At 42.5% G+C, this 22,495-nt stretch overlaps 1 protein-coding gene across 1 annotated transcript in view; it reads right to left on the bottom strand.

Annotated features, from left to right (window-relative positions):
* Positions 1-22,495, bottom strand: part of LOC142759514 (putative cation-transporting ATPase 13A4) — a 74,461-nt gene that overhangs the window by 43,867 nt on the left and 8,099 nt on the right. Inside the window, exons 4-12 of the mRNA XM_075861760.1 lie at positions 22,037-22,107; positions 20,107-20,187; positions 18,554-18,623; positions 14,930-15,064; positions 14,588-14,660; positions 11,218-11,349; positions 9,529-9,699; positions 9,249-9,406; positions 6,975-7,163 (exon numbers count right to left, since the gene is read on the bottom strand). Coding sequence (XP_075717875.1) covers positions 6,975-7,163; positions 9,249-9,406; positions 9,529-9,699; positions 11,218-11,349; positions 14,588-14,660; positions 14,930-15,064; positions 18,554-18,623; positions 20,107-20,187; positions 22,037-22,107 — 1,080 coding nt within the window. The remainder of the gene's footprint in view (positions 1-6,974; positions 7,164-9,248; positions 9,407-9,528; positions 9,700-11,217; positions 11,350-14,587; positions 14,661-14,929; positions 15,065-18,553; positions 18,624-20,106; positions 20,188-22,036; positions 22,108-22,495) is intronic.

The raw sequence follows: 22,495 nt of genomic DNA, 5'->3' as shown, positions 1-22,495 counted from the left end.
TCTGTGTTTATGAGGAGACGTGGAAGCCTGATAACTCAGATGTGAAGAGTGATTCCCCAAATTTTCACTGTCAGAGTTGTGTAAACAATGTGAAGCAGGTTTGTGTTTTGCAGACACAACTGGCAGAGAATGCCCACTTTAAAATTGTTGATAAAGCAAATTTGCATGCTGAAATCGGAGGCGATAGATTTAAGAAATCATGGGGATGATATGGATGTACAGCTGACTGTTCCTTACGCTGTGATCAACGCATTTAAGGATAAGGCGGCATCTACGGATGCGATCATTGCCAAGTTGAATGTAAGCTTGCTGCTAGGTCACAATTGGTAGCCAGTATGCAAAACATCATAAAGGATTTTTCAAAAATGTTACCGGCCATAAAGTCACGGCCCGATTCCGCTGTAAGTTTGCCCTCTACTGGGCAAAAACGGGGGAGTAGAAAGAGTGATGGATTAGATGTCCCATATTGTGATCCCATACATAAATCTGAAGGTAACCCTGTTACGAAAGTGTTACGCAAATGTAAGCGTATGATATTTAGAAGTGCGTCTCTAGCTATGCAGAACTTTAGGAGATCATGCACTGGTCACTGCCTTAAGACCAGCAGACCATGTATCATTAAATGTTTTGCATGTGTTGGCTCAGGCTATATTGTGAGTATTGCAAGTCTTTGGGTACTAAGAAATGTGGTCCTGTTAAATGTTTCAATGTGGTCAGATAGGACATATTGCTAGGTATTGCCACGGCATAAGCAACCATGGAAAGCATAGCAAAATGGCAATAGAAAATGGCCACGTTACAGCAAACGGTGGTGTAATGACGGGGGTAGGGAAACGGACAAGTGAGCCCTAATCTACCCGCCACTCTGTCCCTGCCTACTTGCAACGACCCGCCCTAGGCGACGGGGTACAACTGGGCGGCGGTCCCTACGCTCAGTAAGTGCACGAGACAAACAGACAAGGGAACACAAAGCAAAGGGAAAGGGGCAGTTGCCCACGGCAACACCGTGAGCAACAAGAGTGGTGAACGAGCCGAGTCAAACCAGGAGTGCACGAGGTACCAAACGCAGAGCAGGAGAGTAGTCAGTAAGCCAGGGTCAGTAAGGAGCAGGATCAAATAGTAGAAGCTGTAGCTGGGCCAGGAAACCACACGAGAAGAATCACAAGCAAAGGAGGAACAGGAAAGGCAGGTATAAATAGACAGAGGGCGGGAGCTAGCTCCGTCTGGCCAGGCTGCGATAGGCTCTCCCACTCCTAAGCCTGCCATCCTGAGTGGTGGAAGATGGAGTCAGTCTCAGAGACATAGACTCAGGTGCAGACTGATTACTTATGGGAGTATACACAGAAGTTGTGCCTGGCAGATCCTTTACAGGTGGATTTAGACAAAATAGCTGCATAAGAGTCTCCTTATGGCCTTATGTGTCCGCCACATGCTCAGATGTCTAAATGACCAACCACAACTGGTGAGGAGTTTAGGAAGTTGGCCATAAATTACATGTTCAGTCAGGTGTTATATCTGTAATGTTTGCTTATGGTCTGTTGTGTTTGTCCCCAGTTGTGCTTTGGTTTTCATTTGTGTTTTCATTTTGTGGTTCCTTCACAGATTCTATAGTGTCGTATCCCTGGTTATCAGTAATATGTATTTATACTATATACGTGCATAATTAGAAAACCACTCCAGAAAAACAACTGTAGAATCTGCCGTTGGATAGTGGTGTATTTGTGCCAAGTGTTTTAATTGCTCTCTATTAGGATAACGTTGAAATTGTTATTATACCGTGAAATCCGGTAGAGAGGTGCGGGCAGGTAACATAAGTTCACAGAGAAGTGTTTTATGTTATACTGTGCACCTAGACCAGGGAGGTTCAGACAGGTATTACAGGCCTAATGCGAGTGCAAATAAATATAACGAATAAAAGTATGGCTGATTTTTTTGTGTTTAACTGAAGTGTTCCTTTAGGAAAGTTTGGACGGGGGGAGGGTAACCCTGGCATTACATGCATATCTTGATTTTAAGATAATTGGTTTGGTAACACAGGGATATAGGTCCACAAACCTGAGAATTGTGAAGAATCACAAAACAGTGCTTCATCCACAGCTCACCTCGGATGCAATCCTCTGCCAAGGTACATAGGACCGGGTGCTTAGACACCAGTGTTGGGATACCGAGGGGGTCCTGTGAAATGAAGGCCAACCCAATCAAACTTAAAATACATGGGTCAAGGGTAGAGATGAGCAAACCGGGACAACCGAACCCGGTTTCGGTCCGAACATCGCGAAAAGTTCGGTTCGCAGCGAATCCGAACTTCACCGGGTTCGGCCGATCACGTTTTGACCGAACGCGGGCGGGCAGAAAAAACATTACAAAAATATTATACTAATCGGCAGCCACTTGTCTCTATCAATCACTGATAGAGAAAAGATACTGCTAATTAAAAATAAAATAAAAAGCATTTCATACGTACCCAGTCGTTGTCTTGGTGACGAGTCCCTCTTCTTCCTCCAGTCCGACCTTCTTTCCTGACGCGGCAGCCTGTGATTGGCTGCAGAGACCGCTGCAGCCTGTGATTGGCTGCAGAGGCCGCTGCAGCCTGTGATTGGCTGCAGAGGCGGTCACGTAGGATGAAGCGTCATCCCTGGAGGCCGGCCTTCTGACATCATCCTGACATTCGTGACCGCCACTACAGCCTGTGATTAGCTGCAGCGGCGACATGGATGAAACGTCATCGCTGGAGGCCGGACAGGAGGAATGTAAGTATGAACGTATTTTTTTTTATTACATTAAAATTTTATTTTCCGCGTGCCGAGCATGGTACTCTCAAGGTTGCTGAAAGAGTTAGTGCAGCCCATTAACTCTTTCAGCACCCTGGACAGTACCATGCTCGGCGCACGGAAATTACAGATTCGGTCAGAACTAGTTCGGTCCAAATCTAACTTTTTCGTGAAATTCGGCGAACCAGCCGAACCGAACTTCTGATAAGTTCGCTCATCTCTAGTCAAGGGTATTGTTGCTGGTATCAAATGCAGATGCATCATATACTATCTACGCGACTAACTGCACCGAATGGGGCAGGTGTACCCTTAATCCTGCATTAGACATTGATGTGGTGGATCAGAAGGGAAGAACTCCTGTGACTCCCCAAAAAAGGCTTGACATCCTTCCAGATACCCCTGTGAGGCTCCAGACGATTCCTCTGAGGTTTGGCATCGAACTGAGAAAGCTCCTGCTAGACTTCAGTGAGGAAGAGCATGCCGTGGAGAAACTGAAAAATTTCCAACACCAAGCCACCATTCAGTTGGAACATGACACTACAAAGATCACAGGAATTGTGAACAACCTTGAGACGGATTCGGAAGTGTCTTGGTGGGAGAGCTTGTTCGGATATAGTCCCAAGGCTACTTTCTTCTTTAACTTGCTCATCCACCCGGTGATAATCCTTCTCATTCTCGTAGTAATCATGTACTTTGGACTGTTCCTCATGTACAGACAAATGAAAGGACTGGTTGACCAAATACAACGAGGTAAAGGAGAAGTCCTGCAAACTGGAATTGTTTATTGTGTATATATATTTGTAAAGTGTAAATCTGAATCAATGGGTCGTACAAAAACTTCCAAGGTGTACATATAGACATTGTAGGTGTTGATATGTGTCCGCAACATAGGCATAGTCAGTGAGGACATGCCTGTCCCACAGTGAGTGAGTGTGTACATGTAGGCGGGCATATATTTGAAGCCTGTAGTCACCCCATTTACATGTGTGCCTTGCACGTGTTTATAAAGGAGCGGTGAGAGATGCTGTTTTAACATGAATCTCTATATGTACGTATACCCATGGTTTGGGGGGAAATATTTTTGTATGTTTGGTTATTTTACACTTTGTTTGTATGATTGGGTAGTGTGTAGGAACCGTTAGGGACAGGTAAGGCACACACACACACACACCCTTGTAGGTAATTGCCACCTTAACCTTAGAACTGGTATGGTCCATTCAATGATTGATTGAATATTAGAGGGGAAATGGAAGGCGATGCTCCGCTCCACAATTAGATTTCTAGGTACTGAGACATCACCTAATCTTCAGGGATGTTAACCTGCCATGATAGTGACCTGGATATCGGCCCACAAAGATTGTTTCATCTTCAATCAAGATGCTGGGAAGAGTTGGTAAAGAAATGGACTGTGTACTGTGGTAGGTTGTCAAAAGGAAGGGATAAGCCATTTCAAGGCTGACCGTGTGAGGTCATAAGTAGCCTTACACGGGTCCGCATGCAAAAATTGGATCGGCGCTGGAAAGACCCATTAACACCTCTAAAAAGGAAGGAATTCCAAGCAAGAAAGAACAAGGACTGTCGTATGAGCTTCGTTCTTAGATGAGCTTCGTTCTATGCACACTAGACTCCTGAGTCTGAGGACTAGCGGGAAAGTGTCTTTGAGGAGATAAGTGATGTCGTGCACCAAAATCCAAAAGTATACTTCCTTCCATCTCAGACCATTACTGGTAACGAGGGAGGTTGAGGGGGTAAATACAACCCCACAAACACTTCCCCAAATTGCATAATTGCATTATCAAGTCCCCGACAACAGGGGGATTGTAAACGGAAGTGTCCCCTATATATATATATATATATATATATATATATATATATATATATATATAGTCTCATGAGCCAGGGCTGTAGAGACACAGCCCTAGTTATGAGTAAATGTTACACAAGCAAAGCAGGACAATTAGTTATTATCCTGCTTCGCTTGGAACCGATGGAGACAGGAGATACTGCTTTGATCTCCTGTCTCCATTTTAAATTTCCTGTGCAAGCGAGAGTGCCCGCGTCTCGTGCTAATGGGTTGGCCGATGACGTCATATCACCGCACTGACCCATGTTAGCCGGGAGCTAGCGCCAATCACTCCCTGCTACGAGCGTACCGGCAGGGTTTAAATAGCCCTGTGTCGGTATGCTCAGCAGCTGGGACTTGCCCTCACCACTTCACCAACGGACCGGCTCACCTCTCCTGTCGCCTGTCCTGCCTGCCTCCTGCTCCACCAACGGACTCCTGCATGGACGCTCCCCTACACCAACGAGTGCTAAGTATCAAATGCAGCAACAGCTGCATTTAACCCTTTCCCATCTCTCTCTCCCTATTCCCCTAGAGACAATGGGCAACCCTTTCATTCCCATCCTTTAACCCTCTATCGCCTACACTACAGAAACATCCCTAGTTAACCCTTTATGACCTACCTGCACATCCCCTGGTATATCCCTAGTTAACCCTTTCCCACCTGCCTGCACGTCACCTGCATATTCCCTGTTCCCATTGTTAACCCTTTACCTGACTATCCCCTGGTAACCCTTTATCCTCCACCTCTCTTGTTAAACCTTAGTGTACAGGGACATTTATAGTTAGGAGGGAGCAGGACAGAAATAGTGAGCGTGCGTGTATTGCAATGTAACCTATATGTATGTTTAGGTAAGTGGGTTGTGGTATAGATTAGGATTGTGATACCTTGTTTATACTGTACCACATGTAGTGTCAGTGTTTTCAATACATGTTAAGTTGTCGTGTATTGGGATACACTGATATTCTACTGTGATTATTTACTGTGTTTGGTGTATTTTTATATGTAAGGGTGATTACTGTTTGTATTAATAAATATTACCTTTATTTACTATACAGTCATATACACTTATTTAGTAGCAAAGCAATTAGATTAATGTTAATACAGGGAAAAGGGTAGGGAAGCTAGGCATAACCCTAGTGAGCCTGATATAAAGGAGGTAGTAAGAGTGGGTGACACTAGCCAGTCAACCCCACTGTTACACCAGCCCCGTTTACATCTTATAAATGTTGAGAAACCCTTGTTCATAAGACCGGTTGATTAGCCAAGTCCTCCATGTAAAGTGAAGGAGCATTGTGCGTACTTTCCTAGATGAAGGCTGTTCAGGGATCCAAACAAACCACCCAAGTGCTGCCATTTTAGAACAGTTAAGATAATATGAATTTTTATATTTATTTATGTAGCCTTCTTCCTTCTACATGTGGTGCAAGATAACAACTTCATTCAATTTATATTCATCTATGCTCTTCTGTTAGGATTTGCATTTTTATAACTTTACATATCCCTCTAGTTGCCTAAAGGAATCCAGCAGCACATCCATATTGTACTGTTAAACTGTCCCCTTTCTTGTGTCATTTGAAGTCTACCTTTGCTGAGATTTACTATGAACTGTTTCAAATTCTGACAATATGTGCTCATGATCTGGCAACATACCCCACTTTCTCAGCAAGTGTTAGCAGATGGGCAAACTTGTTGTCAGATTTAAAATCTAATTTAAATAAACAATCTAAAATGACAACTGTGGTGTTTTTCTACAGGCTGTTTATATTCTTGTTATGTATCTAAATTGGAATTTTCCTTTAAGGGTATGTTCACAAGCAAAACGGCTGTAAAATATGGAGCTGTTTTCAAGGGAAAACAGCCTCTTATTTTCAGCCGTTTTTTAAGCATCAAATGTTTTTTTGATGCATTTTTTGCGGCCGTTTTTGGAGCTGTGTTTCTATTGACACAATGAAAAACGGCTCCGAAAACGGCTCAAGAAGTGACAAGCAGTTCTTTTTACAGGACGTTTTTTTACGCAACATTTTTTTTTCAAACTGCCCGGAAAATAAGCTGTGTGAACATACCCTAAAAGCTAGGGCTAATTCTGAAGGGTGAACCAATGGCGTAACAGGTAAACCCTGTCAGTTTGTTCTGACATTAAAATGGATATATTTTAATCATAAACATTGATAGGTGCAGGTTCATTCACCGCATCCAGAGGGAGAATCAATGGAAAGGTGGCCACACAAGTATCCAGCCCTCTCCATTAGTTTCTATGGGAGTTCTGGGACCCACACCTATCAGATATTTATGGTATATTTTATGGAAATACCATAAGGGTCTCTGATGGGATTAAATGGAAACAAAATATATTTACCTTATCAAAGCAGAAAAGGTTAAGCTGACCACACATGTTGATTCTGTCTGGACTGATACAATATATATGCTTCTTACTCAATCTTCGTTTTGCATAGAGAATCCCAACCATGAGAGCAGCGGGTATGACTGGGGAGATTGCACAGACTATAAGAACAGCACACTCAACAATAATTTTCCCAGCAGGAACCTTTCAATATAAATAGGTTGAAAATGGTAACAATGTTAACATCATATACTGGAATTGCTAGAGCATTTAGCATATATCATTTTCTATTTTTCCAGTAGTAACAGTTTTATTACTGTGAACATTTCTGGGTTACTACATAGAAACATATTTAATAAATAATGTATTTGATAGATATATTTGCATTACAGAAATGTATATTAAATATAACAGCCTATTACCCATTCATTATTACCAATTCAGTCTATTATTCATTCAGTGCAATCGTTTCAACCAACACAAACACACTGATATATTTCTGATAGCCCTATTGGTGGTCCAATTTCCATGTTCACAGCAACCAGGATTTAGAGTGGCTATGTAGTTACCTAAGCATTAATTTCAAAACGCATTGGAACTGTATTGGCCTTTACTGACCTCTGTACCATTGCTCTGGTAGCCACGGAGGTGGTAAGACGAGGAAATCTGTACTGACTAAAGCAACTCCCTGAAGGGCGTCAAGTGGATAATTGTCATGGATGTATGCTTTGCTAATATACCTTTACATCAGGAACACACCGCACTGGTTTGAAATCTTTGAATGTGGGCTCTCAGGCAATTTACCTATGAAGATTAGTTGTGTACTATTACACTATTTTACAAGCATTGGTTAAGCCATTTTTTATATGGTTCATAGACATCAAGAATTTCCAGGCTCTGTGTGTTGTACTCAGCCATAAACAGCTGGTCCCAAGTGTATTTTGTTTTATAGATGGTGTATTTTCACATTGTTTGTGTGTTAATAAGTTATTGCCTGAGCATGACATTTTCTTATATTTTCTTTTATACTACATATTAACAGGTCACAAGTTTACTAATAACACTCGATTAGTGTAAAGTGTGTGTAGCATGTGCCAAGACTATTACTCCTTGCAGGGGATCTTGATAAAGAATATTTCTTGAGAGAGCCGAATATCACCCACTGTATTCTTCACTGATCCTAACGAGAGTCCACACATGGACTGTGATATCAAGCATTAATGAATCGACCAACAAAATAAAATAGGATGCTATCCTGACATGTCTGTCTTAGTAGAATTAATATGTACAGTGTAGCGTGGGAGCAAATTTCACTGTATTTTGCCAGGCCCCTCACCACTCCAAACTCCTTTCAATTACACCATCAGCACAAGAAGAAAAATAAAAGTGCAACATATAAACACCTGATCACATGGTCAAGAACAGGCATCAGTACAATACCAATATAACCAATAATACCGCCATACAGTGACCATGAAGAGATCAGATACCAGTTATACACTGGCAGTCTGCGGACTATAAAAGATAATACAGTACTGATTATACGCTATTAGGGTATGTTCACACGGCGGGGGTCCGTAACGGCTGAAATTACGGGGATGTTTCAGCCTGAAAACATCCCCGTAATTTCAGCCGTACCGGCATGTGCAGGCGCTTGAACGCCGCGTCATTTACGGCCGTAATTAGCGCTGCTATTCATTGGAGTCAATGAATAGCGGCTCCAATTACGGCCAAAGAAGTGACAGGTCACTTCTTCTACGCGGGCGTCTATTTACGCGCCGTCATTTGACAGCGGCGCGTAAATATACGCCTCGTGTGAACAGACAAACGTCTGCCCATTGCTTTCAATGGGCAGATGTTTGTCAGCGCTATTGAGGCGCTATTTTCGGGCGTAATTCGGGGCAAAAACGCCCGATTTACGTCCGTAAATAGGCCGTGTGAACATACCCTAACAGACAGAATACATATCTATTAAAGAGGACCTGTCATCTCTGCTGACATGTCTGATTTAGTAAATACTTGTATTCCCCATGTAATAACAATGCTGGAGAACCCTTTTCTTATAGCTTTACATTGTGCTAGTCCTCTGTTATTCCTCTTGGAAATGTATGTACAAAGTGATACCAAAACAGTGTCGTTCCTCCTGTTAATGGGGCGTGTCCCAACATAGTATGACTCTCTCAGCATGAATGGAACAGTGTCAGAGGGGTCCAGAGTTGTCAGAAACTCTGTTTTAGATAAGAACAGTAATGTAGTTGATAATAATCCACGTGTCAATGAGTACATTACCTTTCTTTGCACATATATGGTAACTGCGTAAATAAGGCCAATGATGGCGAGGCATGCCAAAAACATGAAAAACCATCGTACATCCCTATGCAGCTTGAAGTTTAAAGGTTTAGGATACAATATCGATCTCACCATGTCACCTTTAGTGGTGTTGAAACCTATGATACAAGCAGACATTGTAATTTTAGTAGCAAATGTCCTTAAAGATTATGTTGTACATTTCCAACGAAATATTTTGAAAAAGTGTTATTTTGTATTATCCAAGCAATAATAAGCTCACCCGTCCTTAGAACTACAGCTCTCGCTGAACCTTGGGCATTGGACTCAGTCCTTATTACTTCAGTACCACAAAACAGAAGATGGCGCTTATAATCCTCTCCACTGTACTGTTTCCATGGCATTGTGTCATCTAAGTGCGGCAGCTGCGTTTTTGTCACAGGGATTGATTCTCCTGAAAAAAGTGATATAATAGATCAACAGTGGTGTATGCATTACCTCTTTGCAGAGGCGTTGCTAGGGGTTTAGCACAGGGGGAGTGAAACATATCTTAGTGGGCCCGAACTCAGTGGGCCCCTCAATGTATGTTTGCAACTAATTATAGTGGTCATCATTCTGAATGAGCACTGTGCTGTATATGCTGCTATATTTCCCATTATTACTAAAGGGAGAGGAGTTTTCAACAGAAAGTGTTGCAGACCTCTCTGAAAGTAAATGAAAGAATATATAACGCCCATAATCCCTGTATATACCAATCATCATCCCTGTATATACCAGCCATCATCCCTGTATATAACCCCCATCATCCCTGTATATACCAGCCATCATCCCTGATTATAACCCCCATCATCCCCGTATATACCAGCCTGGCTGGCATATACAGGGATGATGGGGGTAATATACAGGGATGATGGCTGGTATATACAGGGATGATGGTTGTTGTATACAGGGAGGACGGAGGTTATATATTTATCGATGATGGGTAGTCCAGTCATCATCCCTGCATTAACCCCCATCATCCCTGTATACACCAGCCATCATCCCTGTATATACCAGTCATCATCCCTGTATATATAAACCCCATCATTCCTGTATCCATCCATTATTGGGGAGGGGTGCTTGCTCACCCTCGCCTAACACGCAGGCCGCTTCTGCTCCTATCTGGCAGGCAGCGTCAGAAGTGTGCTCTAGCAGACGTGCCTAGCGTGCTGCACGTCTGCTAGATAGAAGAGTATTGTGGCGTGTCCGGTGTCATGGTGGTCATGGCGGGAGTGGCAGACCCCACCATCTCAGTGGACACAGGGCCACCGCCCCCCTTGTCCCCCTTCTGGCTATGCCACTGCCTCTTTGATACCTTGTGCATTTGAATACATTAGGGTTTCATTCATAAACTTTCTGTTCCATACCAGGTGATTCACCATTCTGTGTGTTTTGTGGGTCTGTACGTGTTCTCTTGTTTATGATACATATTTTTAATGATTTAGTTAATAAAACATTTAATATTTGATTGGACCTCTTGGGATTTTTCTATATTGGCTTGGTATATTTTTAGAGATATGTGTATTAGCTCTTTTGTACTTATTTTATATTTTTGTATGTATGTGCAATATGTATGGTTATTTGTATGTTACTAATGGTCGTCCATGTTTTTGTCATGTAAATACAGTTTGTTGAAAAAAGGTCTTGTAGGACCGAAACAACCAGTACAAAATTATTACTGCGTTTCCATCTAACAATTCCTACAAAGGACCAAGCCTATACAGTATGTGTTACTAACTATTTATGGTTTTTATGTTCTACTTGCGATTGTCTAAATAAAATGTCTTGTGCCACAACATTTAGCAGCAATCTATTGAGTACAGTGACATCATTGGAAGTATATATTGGAAGTATATTTAGACATGGACTGAATATGAAATGTTGTGGTCAGGTTTTATTCAGTACAATTTTCTTTCTCATGAATAAGCCTCACCTGTTAACATTCCTTCATTCACAACACATGTCCCATTGATTAAAATGGCATCGCAAGACATAAAAAAGCCTTTGCCAGATAAAACAATAACGTCTCCTGGAACTAAGTGGCGAGACTCAACCTGGCTGTAATCTGCAAAGAAATAAGTACATTTTCATTTTATACTGGATAAACAAGTTTAGCAAAGTCAACTGTATAAACCACTAATACTTTATCAAAACAATATGTTGTAATCCATTCAAAGCCTCACAAATCTCTCTTATTTGTTTTTTTAATATAATGGATTTCCTTTGATTCTTTAGTTCTACAATTTTACCTACTTCTAGGTCCGTGGAACTGACAGATTCAGTGAATAGCGCTAAATACAGCTGTTCTGTATAGAGAATACAGAGCAGCTGTATAAAAAAGTAAAAATAATTTTTAATAAAAAGTATTGATACACTGATACACCTTTTTATTTAAAAATACAAATTTGCCTTTCAAAGGTGGACATAGCCTTTAATACATGCTCTTTCTTGAAGCAGAAATTATTTAGCTAATGCAAGTATAAAAGGAAATGGCATGTAATGCGGTTCTCTTGTTCTCTAATATATGAGAAGCGCATAATTTACAACGTATTTACAATATTAGTATAACTGAAATCTATATACCTCAACTGCACTTTGCAGCTCTGATATCCCTACACAGTTTGACTCTGTCAGCTCTGATTAGACATTGTCTAAGTAGGCACACTCCCTTTGTTAACTTGTTTATACATTTTCAGGAGGAATAACAGAGGAATATCACAAGCCAGAGTTCTAAGAAAAGATGCTCCAGCATTATTTTATGGAGAATCCAAGTATTTACTAAAACAGATAGCTTGAGAGAGATGTAGGGACTTTTTTAAAAACTGAATATTCAGAATTAAGTACAGTTAATTCATATCCTTCACCTCCCCAGAAATCATGCTCATATGAAGCAGAAATGGGTGATGCTGTCTGCAGACCACTTCCCCTAATCTCACACTGTAGAGAATAAATCTGGCAATTCTTAATATTGATTTATGAATATGTTCAAGAGAAATCATTACATCTAATTCACAGGTAGAACATTTTTTTTTTCATTTGCTCATGTCTAGTAATCATTTTATTTAAGTGATGTTTTACAATGTACCAAAAAAAGTTGGAACCATAGATGTCTTGTTAGGGCATGTTCACACGTGGCAGAGTTTTTCCGCTGCAAATGTTGGTGCAGATTTGGGGCAATTATGCAACGAATCTGCACCAACATTTGCATATTTGACAGGTAATTCAGACGTTGCAGAAAAGACAGCGGACTTGCCACAGATTTCAGTTTTTGCATTGCAAAGGCTGAAATCCGCAGTGAAATTCCGCTTCTTCTCCGCAACAGACAGTGCATGCTGCGGAGGGAAAAATCTGCACCGCAGCCTATGGTCCGCAGAGGAGTTTTCCGCAATGTCTGAAATAACTTGCCTAAAAATGTATTGAAACAAATGTAAAAAACGGCCGCAGGAGAATTCCACTGCGGACTGTCCGCTGCAAATTCCACAGCAATTCCGCCACGTGTGAACATGCCCTTACAATTAAAGGTGTGAACTGCTGTTTTTTTCCATAGACATTGTAATGCTTAAAGCAAAATTAACCTTTCAGGTGACTTTTCAGAATAAGCTCTCCTATGTGTGTGTACGTGTGGAATACAAATTTTCTGGTCATTATATGAAACGTATCCCGCATTTGTTTTCCCCTCTGCAGGCTCTTTCTCTAAGGGCATGACCACACATGGCGGAATTCCTCCGCAACTGTCCGCATCAATGCCGCACAGAATCTGCGTTGCAGATTCTGCAGCGGATCTGCACAAAATGTGCAGAAAATTGATGCGGACTAGCTGCTGCGGACTGCGGGAAAAGTGCTTCCCTTCTCCCTATCAGTGCAGGATAGAGAGAAGGGACAGCACTTTCCCTAGTGAAAGTAAAAGAAATTCATACTTACCGCCCGTTGTCTTTATGACGCGTCCCTCCTTCGGCATCCAGCCCGACCTCCCTGGATGACGCGCCAGTCCATGTGACCGCTGCAGCCTGTGCTTGGCCTGTGATTGGCTGCAGCCGTCACTTACTCTGAAACGTCATCCTGGGAGGCCGGACTGGAGACAGAAACAGGGAGTTCTCGGTAAGTACGAACTTCATTTTTTTTTACAGATACATGTATATTGAGATCGGTAGTCACTGTCCCGGGTGCAGAAACAGTTACTGCCGATCGCTTAACTCTTTCAGCACCCTGGACAGTGACTATTTACTGACGTCTCCTAGCAACGCTCCCGTCATTACGGGAGCCACATTGACTTCCTCAGTCTGGCTGTAGACCTAGAAATACATAGGTCCAGCCAGAATGAAGAAATGTCAAGTAAAAAAAGCAAGACGCATCCGCAGCACACATGACATGTGCATGACAGCTGCGGACTTCATTGCGGAACTTTGAATCTCCATTGAAGTCAATGGAGAAATTCCGCCATGAGTCCGCCACTGCTCCGCAACAGACAGAGCATGCTGCGGACACCAAATTCCGCTCCGCAGCCTATGCTCCGCAGCGGAATTGTACGCATCGTGTAAACGAACACTGCGAAATTAAAGTGAAAGTCAATGTAGAAACGGCTCCGCTGCGGATTAACGCTGCGGAGTGTCCGCAGCGGAATTTAAGTGCAATTCCGCCATGTGTGAACCCGCCCTAATTCTCAGTTTTCCCTGATCTAGTGAGTGCGACCTAACTGCTATCATGTCTCTCATAGAAAGCACAGACAGAGAAAACAACATCCTGCACTTCAATCTCTTTGTAGCACACCCTCAGAAACTGCAGCAATATAAAGTACGTCATATAGAAGTACTAAGCAGTGTAACATAAAATTTATCCTTCTTACTTTACATAAAAATGCTATGAAGCAACTAGGGAGGTACACTAGTTACAACCTAGCAGATGCAGAGACTCTTTCTGGAAAAAAAAAGGGTGAGACAAATGTTATTAATCTCTTAAGAGGTGTGTATTATAACATACTTAATCTCAGATGCTACAGATAACAATAATTCACAACTCAGCTGTGGCAAACGTCTTTGAGAAAAGAAGGGTAAACTTTTGTAAATGTTTTTGTTTTGAAAAAGAGGTTTTGCAGCTTTTGGGTAGTGTGTTATAGTTACTGTCAAAAATACCAAGTCGCCTTTGAATTGTTGGACTTGTAACCTTGAACTTCCATGACCTTGTGCTTTTTTTTAACACCATAGAACTCCTTATTGACTTTTTCTAATATTCTCATAATATGCAACAGTGGGAACATTATCCAACATATTTATTACTTAGTATTAACTAAAACTATATACACATACCACCATGTCTTCTGTACACAGTCACTTTCATGTTATTATGAGCTTTGACCAAATTGTGCAGCTTTGAAGATTGCTATAAAAACACAAATGGGTAAAACATGTAAAATAATTAATAAAGTATGCAGTAAAAATAATTATTCACAAAATAAGTGGAATTTTAATTAGTTAATATTAATTTTCAGTAACATATTGCTATCTTACATTTAAGTAATAATAAGAAAAACAGTTACCACCAAAATACCCACTATTAATAAGTTGTCATTCATACATCACAATAAAGTAAATCATGGGCAGAGGAACCTGGTTAAATTGGATGAATAAAACCTTGATTGATTATTGTACCTGTCGATGTTCAACGAGTGATAATGTTATGTTACAGACACACAGCACGAGAATAGCCACGGCATAACCCAGATATCCTAATACCAGCATAAGGGTAATAGCAGCAAACTGGTAGATATATAAAAAATTTAACACCTGTGTACAGAAACAATATTTGAAATTACTGTACATAAATACTGAGAAATTCTTATATTATAGGCTTAAAAAGTAACTTCACTTTCACAATGCTTCCAGAGAGACATATCAGAAGTTTTGATCATTGGGGATCCAAGTGCTGAGACCCCCACTATCTCTGAAACTAAGTTGCAGAAGCACTGAGCAGAGCACTCTGCACTTTCAGCTGTGATCGGCGCACCTTGTTTAGCTGAAGCAGGGTTGCCAACCGTCCGTAAATTTACGGACAGTCCACAAAAACGGGTGTTTTTTTCTGCCGTCCGTAGCGTCTGGCAGAAAAAAGCACCATCCGGGATTTTTCTGCAGTCTCCCGGAACTTTGCACTGCGCATGCGCCAAAATATACATGCGCAGTGCAAAGGAATAGTAGGCTATAGTAGCAATATTTTTAGATTCTGCAGAAATTGAAAATATGCAGGCCGGCCGCTGCCAAGTGAGGTCGGTGCTGAGAGTGGACTAATCAAGTCACCTGACTTGAGGTCAGGTGACTGGACTGGTCCAGTCCTGTGCTTCCACCGACCCCTGTCAAAAGTGATCCTTCGCTGCTTTGCCGCATAACCACCTCCTCCTCCTGACGGTGGGTCATGTCAGACAGTGCGGAGAGTGGCACTAAGTACAAGGGGGGCTGTGCAGCTCTACTTACAAGGGAAGGGGTGCCCTATCTACAAGGGGGGGGGGCTGTGTGTAGCGCTTTCTACAATGGGGACTGTGTGAGGCTATCTACAAGGGGGAGCTGTGTGTGGGGCGCTATCTACAAGGTGGGCTGTGTGTGGCTATCTGCAAGGTGGGGCTGTGTGTGGCTATCTACAAGGGGGAGCTGTGTGTGGCTATCTACAAGGGGGGGCTATGTGCGGCTATCTACAAGGGGGGGATGTGTGTGGCTATCTACAATGGGGAGTTGTGTGTGCCTATCTACAAGGAGGGCTGTGTGGAGCTATCTACAAGGGGAGCCTGTATGTGGTTTTATCTGCAGGAGGCTCGGTTACCAATGGGGCACTTTTATTGTGTTGAGCACTAAGGGATCATTATTACCATCTGGATCACTGGATTACGAGTTTGTTTAGAGCAGCGGTCTAAACTAGGCCGGGAAAGTGGGCCACATATAGAAAAAATCTGAAGTTGACGGGCCGCATTACTTTCAAATTTGATACATTACAAAATTATTGTTAATTAATTAGTTATTTGAACTACTATAACAATACTACATTACTACAGTACTATAATAATAGCGCTAGGTTTAAACTTACAAAAAATTTGCGAGAGTTCTCGACGTGCTTATTTCAACAATCCAGTTTTACAGTTTAAGTGTCACTAAATGCAGTCCGGCAGGTCAGTTGGCAGCGTTTGGCAGACGCACAAATGTTAAAATTAGGCAGCCCCTTTTTAGATCGTGCCACAGAGCCCCCTATAGATACTGCCACAGTGCCCTCTGTAGATAATGCCACAGTGCCCTCTGTAGATAATCCCACAGTGCCATCTGTAGATGCTGCCACAGTGCCCTCTGTAGATGCTGCCACAGTGCCCTCTGTAGATGCTGCCACAGTGGCCTCTGTAGATAATGCCTCACAAACCCCTTGTGGATAGTGCCACAGACACCCCCAGTAGATAGCTCCATTGGGGCTCCCTCTAGGAGTGGAATCACCAGCCAGAGCGTTGCCGACGCTTTGGCCAGGGATTCCTCTGCTGGAGGAGCCCCTAATGTCACTGTTCATACACAGTGACGTCAGGGGATCCTCTTGGACCAGAATGTGATGCCAGGGGCAACCCCAGAGCCGGTGTGCCAGAGCGGAGCACTAGTATAGGCTCTGCTCCGGAACTCTGGGGAAGCAACTGACATCACTGTCCATATATGGACAGTGATGTCAGGGCCTTGCCCAGAGCTGGAGTCCTGGAGCAGAGCCGCTTCTAGCACCCTGCCTGGGATTCTAGCTCTGCTCCTGACATCACTGTTCATATATGGACAGAGATGGCAGGCGCAACCCCAGAGCTAGAGTCCCGGGCAGAGCGCTACTAGCGCTGCTACTGGGACTCCAGCTGTGCTCCTGACATCATTGTCCAGTTCTGCGGAAGCCCTAGACATCGTTGTCCATATGCGGAGTCACGGAGCAGAGCCTATGCTAGCGCTCTGCCTGGGACTCAGGCTCTGGGGCAGCCCCAGACATCGCGTATCCGTTCATGGACAGCGATGTCAGGGGATTCCACCGAGTCCCGGAGCAGAGCCTATGCTAGCACTCTGCCCGAGACTCTGCTCTGGGGAAGGCCCTGACAAAATTGTCCATATATGGACAGCGATGTCAGGGAATTCCACAGAGTCCCGGAGCAGAACCTATACTAGTGGCTCTGTGTCCCGCGGGGCGCAGATGACTGCCTCAGGGGCCACATGCGGCCCGCGGGCCGCATGCTTGAGACCCCTGGTTTAGAGGATGGGGTACACGTGTGGAGGATGCTGGAAAAGCGAGAAACCAACATGTCTGTGTGTCAAATTCTGCAGAGACGAGTCGTGGTTGGAATAGGTCGTCACAGTGGTCTGGGCCGGATAGACATTGTATTGTACCACTTTGGCCAGCTGCTTTCCCGCTACGCAGAACGGCCTAGTGGGTCCACACCCCGCGCCATGACACCAGTGGTGCCCTTCTGCAACTTTGTTTCTGAAATTGTGGGGGTCTCGGCACCTGAATTTTGTCATAGTGTAGTCACTCTTAAAGATTTAAAGGGGTTGTCTTACGAAGACCATTCCTTTTCCAGATAGAAGCCATGATGGCGATCAGCTGATTGCTGACAGCTTATCACACCCTTTGCAAATAGCAGTTTTTGGTTGTGGATTTACTGATGGCTATACTGTTAACCCTGTAATACATTGACAATTCGGATCTGCCAGTTTCAGATCAGCTGCTTGTTAGCGGCTCTCCGCTCTGGCTCAAGCTAGGGTTCTCTTTGTGAGGCAACCTCATTAAATTGCATGTGAATATAGAATTTAAATATAACACACATAAAAGTAACTTTGTAAATGCATTGCTATGCTTATATTGTACCAATTGTCAGCTATAGGTAGTCTTTATTAGAGTCCAAAGTTTCCATAACAATTCTGATCTTTGCTGTGGGGAACAGCGTGTGGACAGACACATCTCATCAGCTTCTCTAATACAGCTGTTCAGACAGTGCAAGCATGGAATGTTAAACTCTGATGCCTGATGAATTGTGACTGCAGCTATGGACTATAATACGGACTGTAAGTCAAGATCAGTACAAGATAACTAAAGAAATGTTTTTAAAAAGTTAATGTTTTTAAAACTATATATGTAAATAAATTCTATATGTAAACTGTAGAATGGTGTTCAACATTGAGCATATACTTTGAATTATGGTTAGGAAAAAAGCTAGTAAAATGGAGAACTAATACAAAAAATCTTCTATTTAATAACTAAAAACTGAAGAACACAATAAAATGTACCTTAAGAATAAAGATTTTCCAAAGTGGTGCAACTTCGACTTCAATGGTATTATGTCCACATACTAACCTCCTAAAATGGTTTATGAAAAAAAGTCATATCATTAAAAAATTTCCAAAAAAATGTTATGTGTTTTGCGCCCTGCCCTGGAAGGATCAGAGGAGTAACTTATAGCTGGTGGGCCCCTATACAAAATGTGTTTACAGGTCCTCCACCTGCCATGTGCCATGTCTTATACTGGTGTCTTCATATGTGGCAAAGGGGCCTGGTGTGACTGCTACTTCTGCAATCCTATAGCTACACCGCTCCTGGGAAGTATATTTCTCATCTATACCTTAGTGTATCTTGAGGAATGTTAATAGGCTATGTAAATGTTTGAAAGTGGTGTTTATTGGTTTTTGTTTTTTAAAATATGTGTTTTAGTGTGTGTTAATAAACTTTGTAAATACATTAAAAATTATTTTTACTTTCTAAGATACAGCTGCTCTGTATTCTCTCTACATAACAGCTGTATCTAGTGCTATTCACTGAATCCGTTAGTCCCGAATATCTGACGGGTTCAGTGACAGCAGGTCCTGGGTGTCTGTGACACGCATGATCGAGCGGTTACCGATCACATCTAAGTTCATAACTTAGATATGATACTTTACAGGTGGATTCTGTATGATAGCCTTACATAGCCTTTAACATTCTAACGTGGGATTTGAAGATTATTTAAAGATTTGTTTCTTTATTAGGGTATGTTCACACGGAGTAGAAGCAGAATGCCTCCAAACATCTGCCCATTGATTTAAATGGGAAAACGGGGTTCTGTTCCGACGGGGCGTTTTTTCACAGCCGTTTTTCAAAACAGCTGCGTAAAAAAACAGCTGTGAAAAAGAAGTGCATGTCACTTCTTGGGACGTTTTTGGAGCCGTTTTTCATAGACTCTATCGAAAAACAGCTCCAAAAACGGCTTTGATTAAAAAACGCCTGAAAATCAGGAGCTGTTTCCACTTCAAAACAGCTCCGTATTTTGGGACGTTTTTATTTTGTGTGTGCACATACCCTTACATTGAAGCAATGACAGAAAGTTTTTTACACTTTATACATAGTGTAATAAAATATTGAATCTGATACTTAGGGTATGTTCACACGAGGGCGTCCGTAACGGCTGAAATTACGGGGATGTTTCAGCCTGAAAACATCCCCGTAATTTCAGCCGTAACGGCATGTGCAGGCGCTTGAACGCTGCGTCAATTACGGACGTAATTGGCGCTGCTATTCATTGGAGTCAATGAATAACGGCTCCAATTACGGCCAAAGAAGTGACAGGTCACTTCTTTGACGCGGGCGTCTATTTACGCGCCTTCATTTGACAGCAGCGCGTAAATTACGCCTCGTGTGAACAGACAAACGTCTGTCCATTGCTTTCAATGGGCAGATGTTTGTCAGCGCTATTGAGGTGCTATTTTCGGACGTAATTCGGGGCAAAAACGCCCGATTTACGTCCGTAAATAGGCCGTGTGAACATACCCTTACAATACAGGAATTTAGGATAATTTATAAAGATCACCTTATAGCTTGCTCCTCTTGTATTAGGCCAGATGCATAGTTAGAATGTATGCTAAAGCAAGAATGCTCATTTTTCAAAGTGCTAGAAGAATAAAAAACACAGATAGAACTATTGATACAGCTGTTCATGTAAGAAATGACATAACCAGAAGTTCCTTGTCCAAAATTTGAAATATACCATGTATTATTTTTGCATTCTTTCCAATGCTTGTTTGGGTCAGACAATATCTGGGTGACAAAGATACTGTATTTGTCCAGTTCCTTTAAGGGCGGGTTCACACATGGCGGAATTTCACTTAAATTCCGCTGCGGACACTCCGCAGCGTTAATCCGCAGCGGAGCCGTTTCTCCATTGACTTTCACTTTAATTTAGCAGTGTTCGTTTACACGATGCGTACAATTCCGCTGCGGAGCATAGGCTGCGGAGCGGAATTTGGTGTCCGCAGCATGCTCTGTCTGTTGCGGAGCAGTGGCGGACTGGTTGCGGACTCATGGCGGAATTTCTCCATTGACTTCAATGGAGAGTCAAAATTCCGCAATGAAGTCCGCAGATCTTATGTGTGCTGCGGAGCGTATTGTTTTTACTACCATGACATTTCTTCATTCTGGCTGGACCTATGTATTTCTAGGTCTACAGCCAGACTGAGGAAGTCAATGGGGCTCCCGTAATGACGGGAGCGTTGCTAGGAGACGTCTGTAAATAGTCACTGTCCAGGGTGCTGAAAGAGTTACGCGATCGGCAGTAACTGTTTCTGCACCCGGGACAGTGACTACCGATCTCAATATACATGTATCTGTAAAAAAAAATATAAGTTCATACTTACCGAGAACTCCCTGCGTCTGTCTACAGTCCGGCCTCCCAGGATGACGTTTCAGTGTAAGTGACGGCTGCAGCCAATCACAGGCCAAGCACAGGCTGCAGCGGTCACATGGACTGGAGCGTCATCCAGGGAGGTCGGGCCGGATGCCGAAAGAGGGACGCGTCACCAAGACAACGGGCGGTAAGTATGAATTTCTTTGACTTTCACTAGGGAAAGTGCTGTCCCTTCTCTCTATCCTGCACTGAATAGGGAGAAGAGAAGCACTTTTCCTGCAGTCCGCAGCGGCCAGTCCGCATCAATTTTCTGCACATTTTGTGCAGATCCGCTGCAGAATCTGCAACGCAGATTCTGTGCGGCATTGATGCGGACAGTTGCGGAGGAATTCCGCCATGTGTGGTCATGCCCTAATTCTATTGCCTAATGCGCACAACCATTTGTCAAAAGAAAACTTTTGTGCCATTAGGATTCACATATCCGCAACAGAAAAAAATATGTCACCAGTTTGTGAAGCTGCAAATACGAACCATAAAATGACTTGTCCTGAGCTTTTAACACGGATCTGGAAAACCACAGTCGTATGCATAGGGCCATAGAAATGAATGGGTCGTGAAAAGCACGGTCGTGTGGATGAGGCGTATGGCTGTGTGGCCGCTTCTCCGAGCAGTGCCGTTCTTGCAGAAGAATGGACCCCCTCAGCCACTGAGCCCTGTAGCAATAATTATGGTTGCTACAGCTATAGTCATGACCATGTATATAATAAAATAGCTACAGTATAACAGGCCAAGGATTGCGGACCCTCCGTCTCTGAGGTTGCTTATGATTATACTGTAAATCTAATAAAAATTAATTTGTTGCATAACTCTCAAGTATCAGTCATAAGCGCAGTCCATCAGGGAAACATTCATTTTTATTAAATTCTTATAAAATTTTCTTGGACTTCCTTAGGAAAGGGTCAGCTCCTTAAGTGTTCTGTATAGTGTAGATATTGTTGTCTATAAAGAGTGCATATGCACTGGTTCTCACTATAATAGCTGCTGTTACTCCTATTACAACAGCACTGCAACGCTACCTTACAATACATTGATACTAAATGCAAACCTTGACACTCACCCGATGTTTTGGAACTTCTTTTGACTAACGTTCCACACGTATCGACTTTTCTGCACTCTTATGAACTTAACCTGTAGAAAGAAATAGCATGTGATATTTTGAACATTTGGACAAAATTGCACCTTTCACGCAGCATCATATAAAGGTCTTGTACACAGGATATGTACACATTGTCAATTCATTTTTGTGGAGTCGTAAGACATTTTGCAATTTTAGAACTTTTTTTAACTGAAGTTCCACACACATCACATTTTCTGCATTCTAATAAACTTAACCTATAAAAAGAAATAACATGTTATATATTAAATATTTGTATATGACTGTACCTTTTACCTAGCATCATTTGCGGGGCATGTACACATGGAATGCACAAATATTCAAAAAATTTAGTGAAGCTGTAACTTTAGATTTTTTTAGATTGCATTGGCACAATAAAAAAATTGGTTGCAAAGGTAGGCA

The sequence above is a fragment of the Rhinoderma darwinii genome, chromosome 4 (genome assembly GCF_050947455.1).
Source record: "Rhinoderma darwinii isolate aRhiDar2 chromosome 4, aRhiDar2.hap1, whole genome shotgun sequence".
Taxonomy (NCBI): domain Eukaryota; kingdom Metazoa; phylum Chordata; class Amphibia; order Anura; family Rhinodermatidae; genus Rhinoderma; species Rhinoderma darwinii.
The sequence above is the reverse complement of the archived record's forward strand: the minus strand, read 5'-3'. Positions and strand labels throughout refer to the sequence as shown.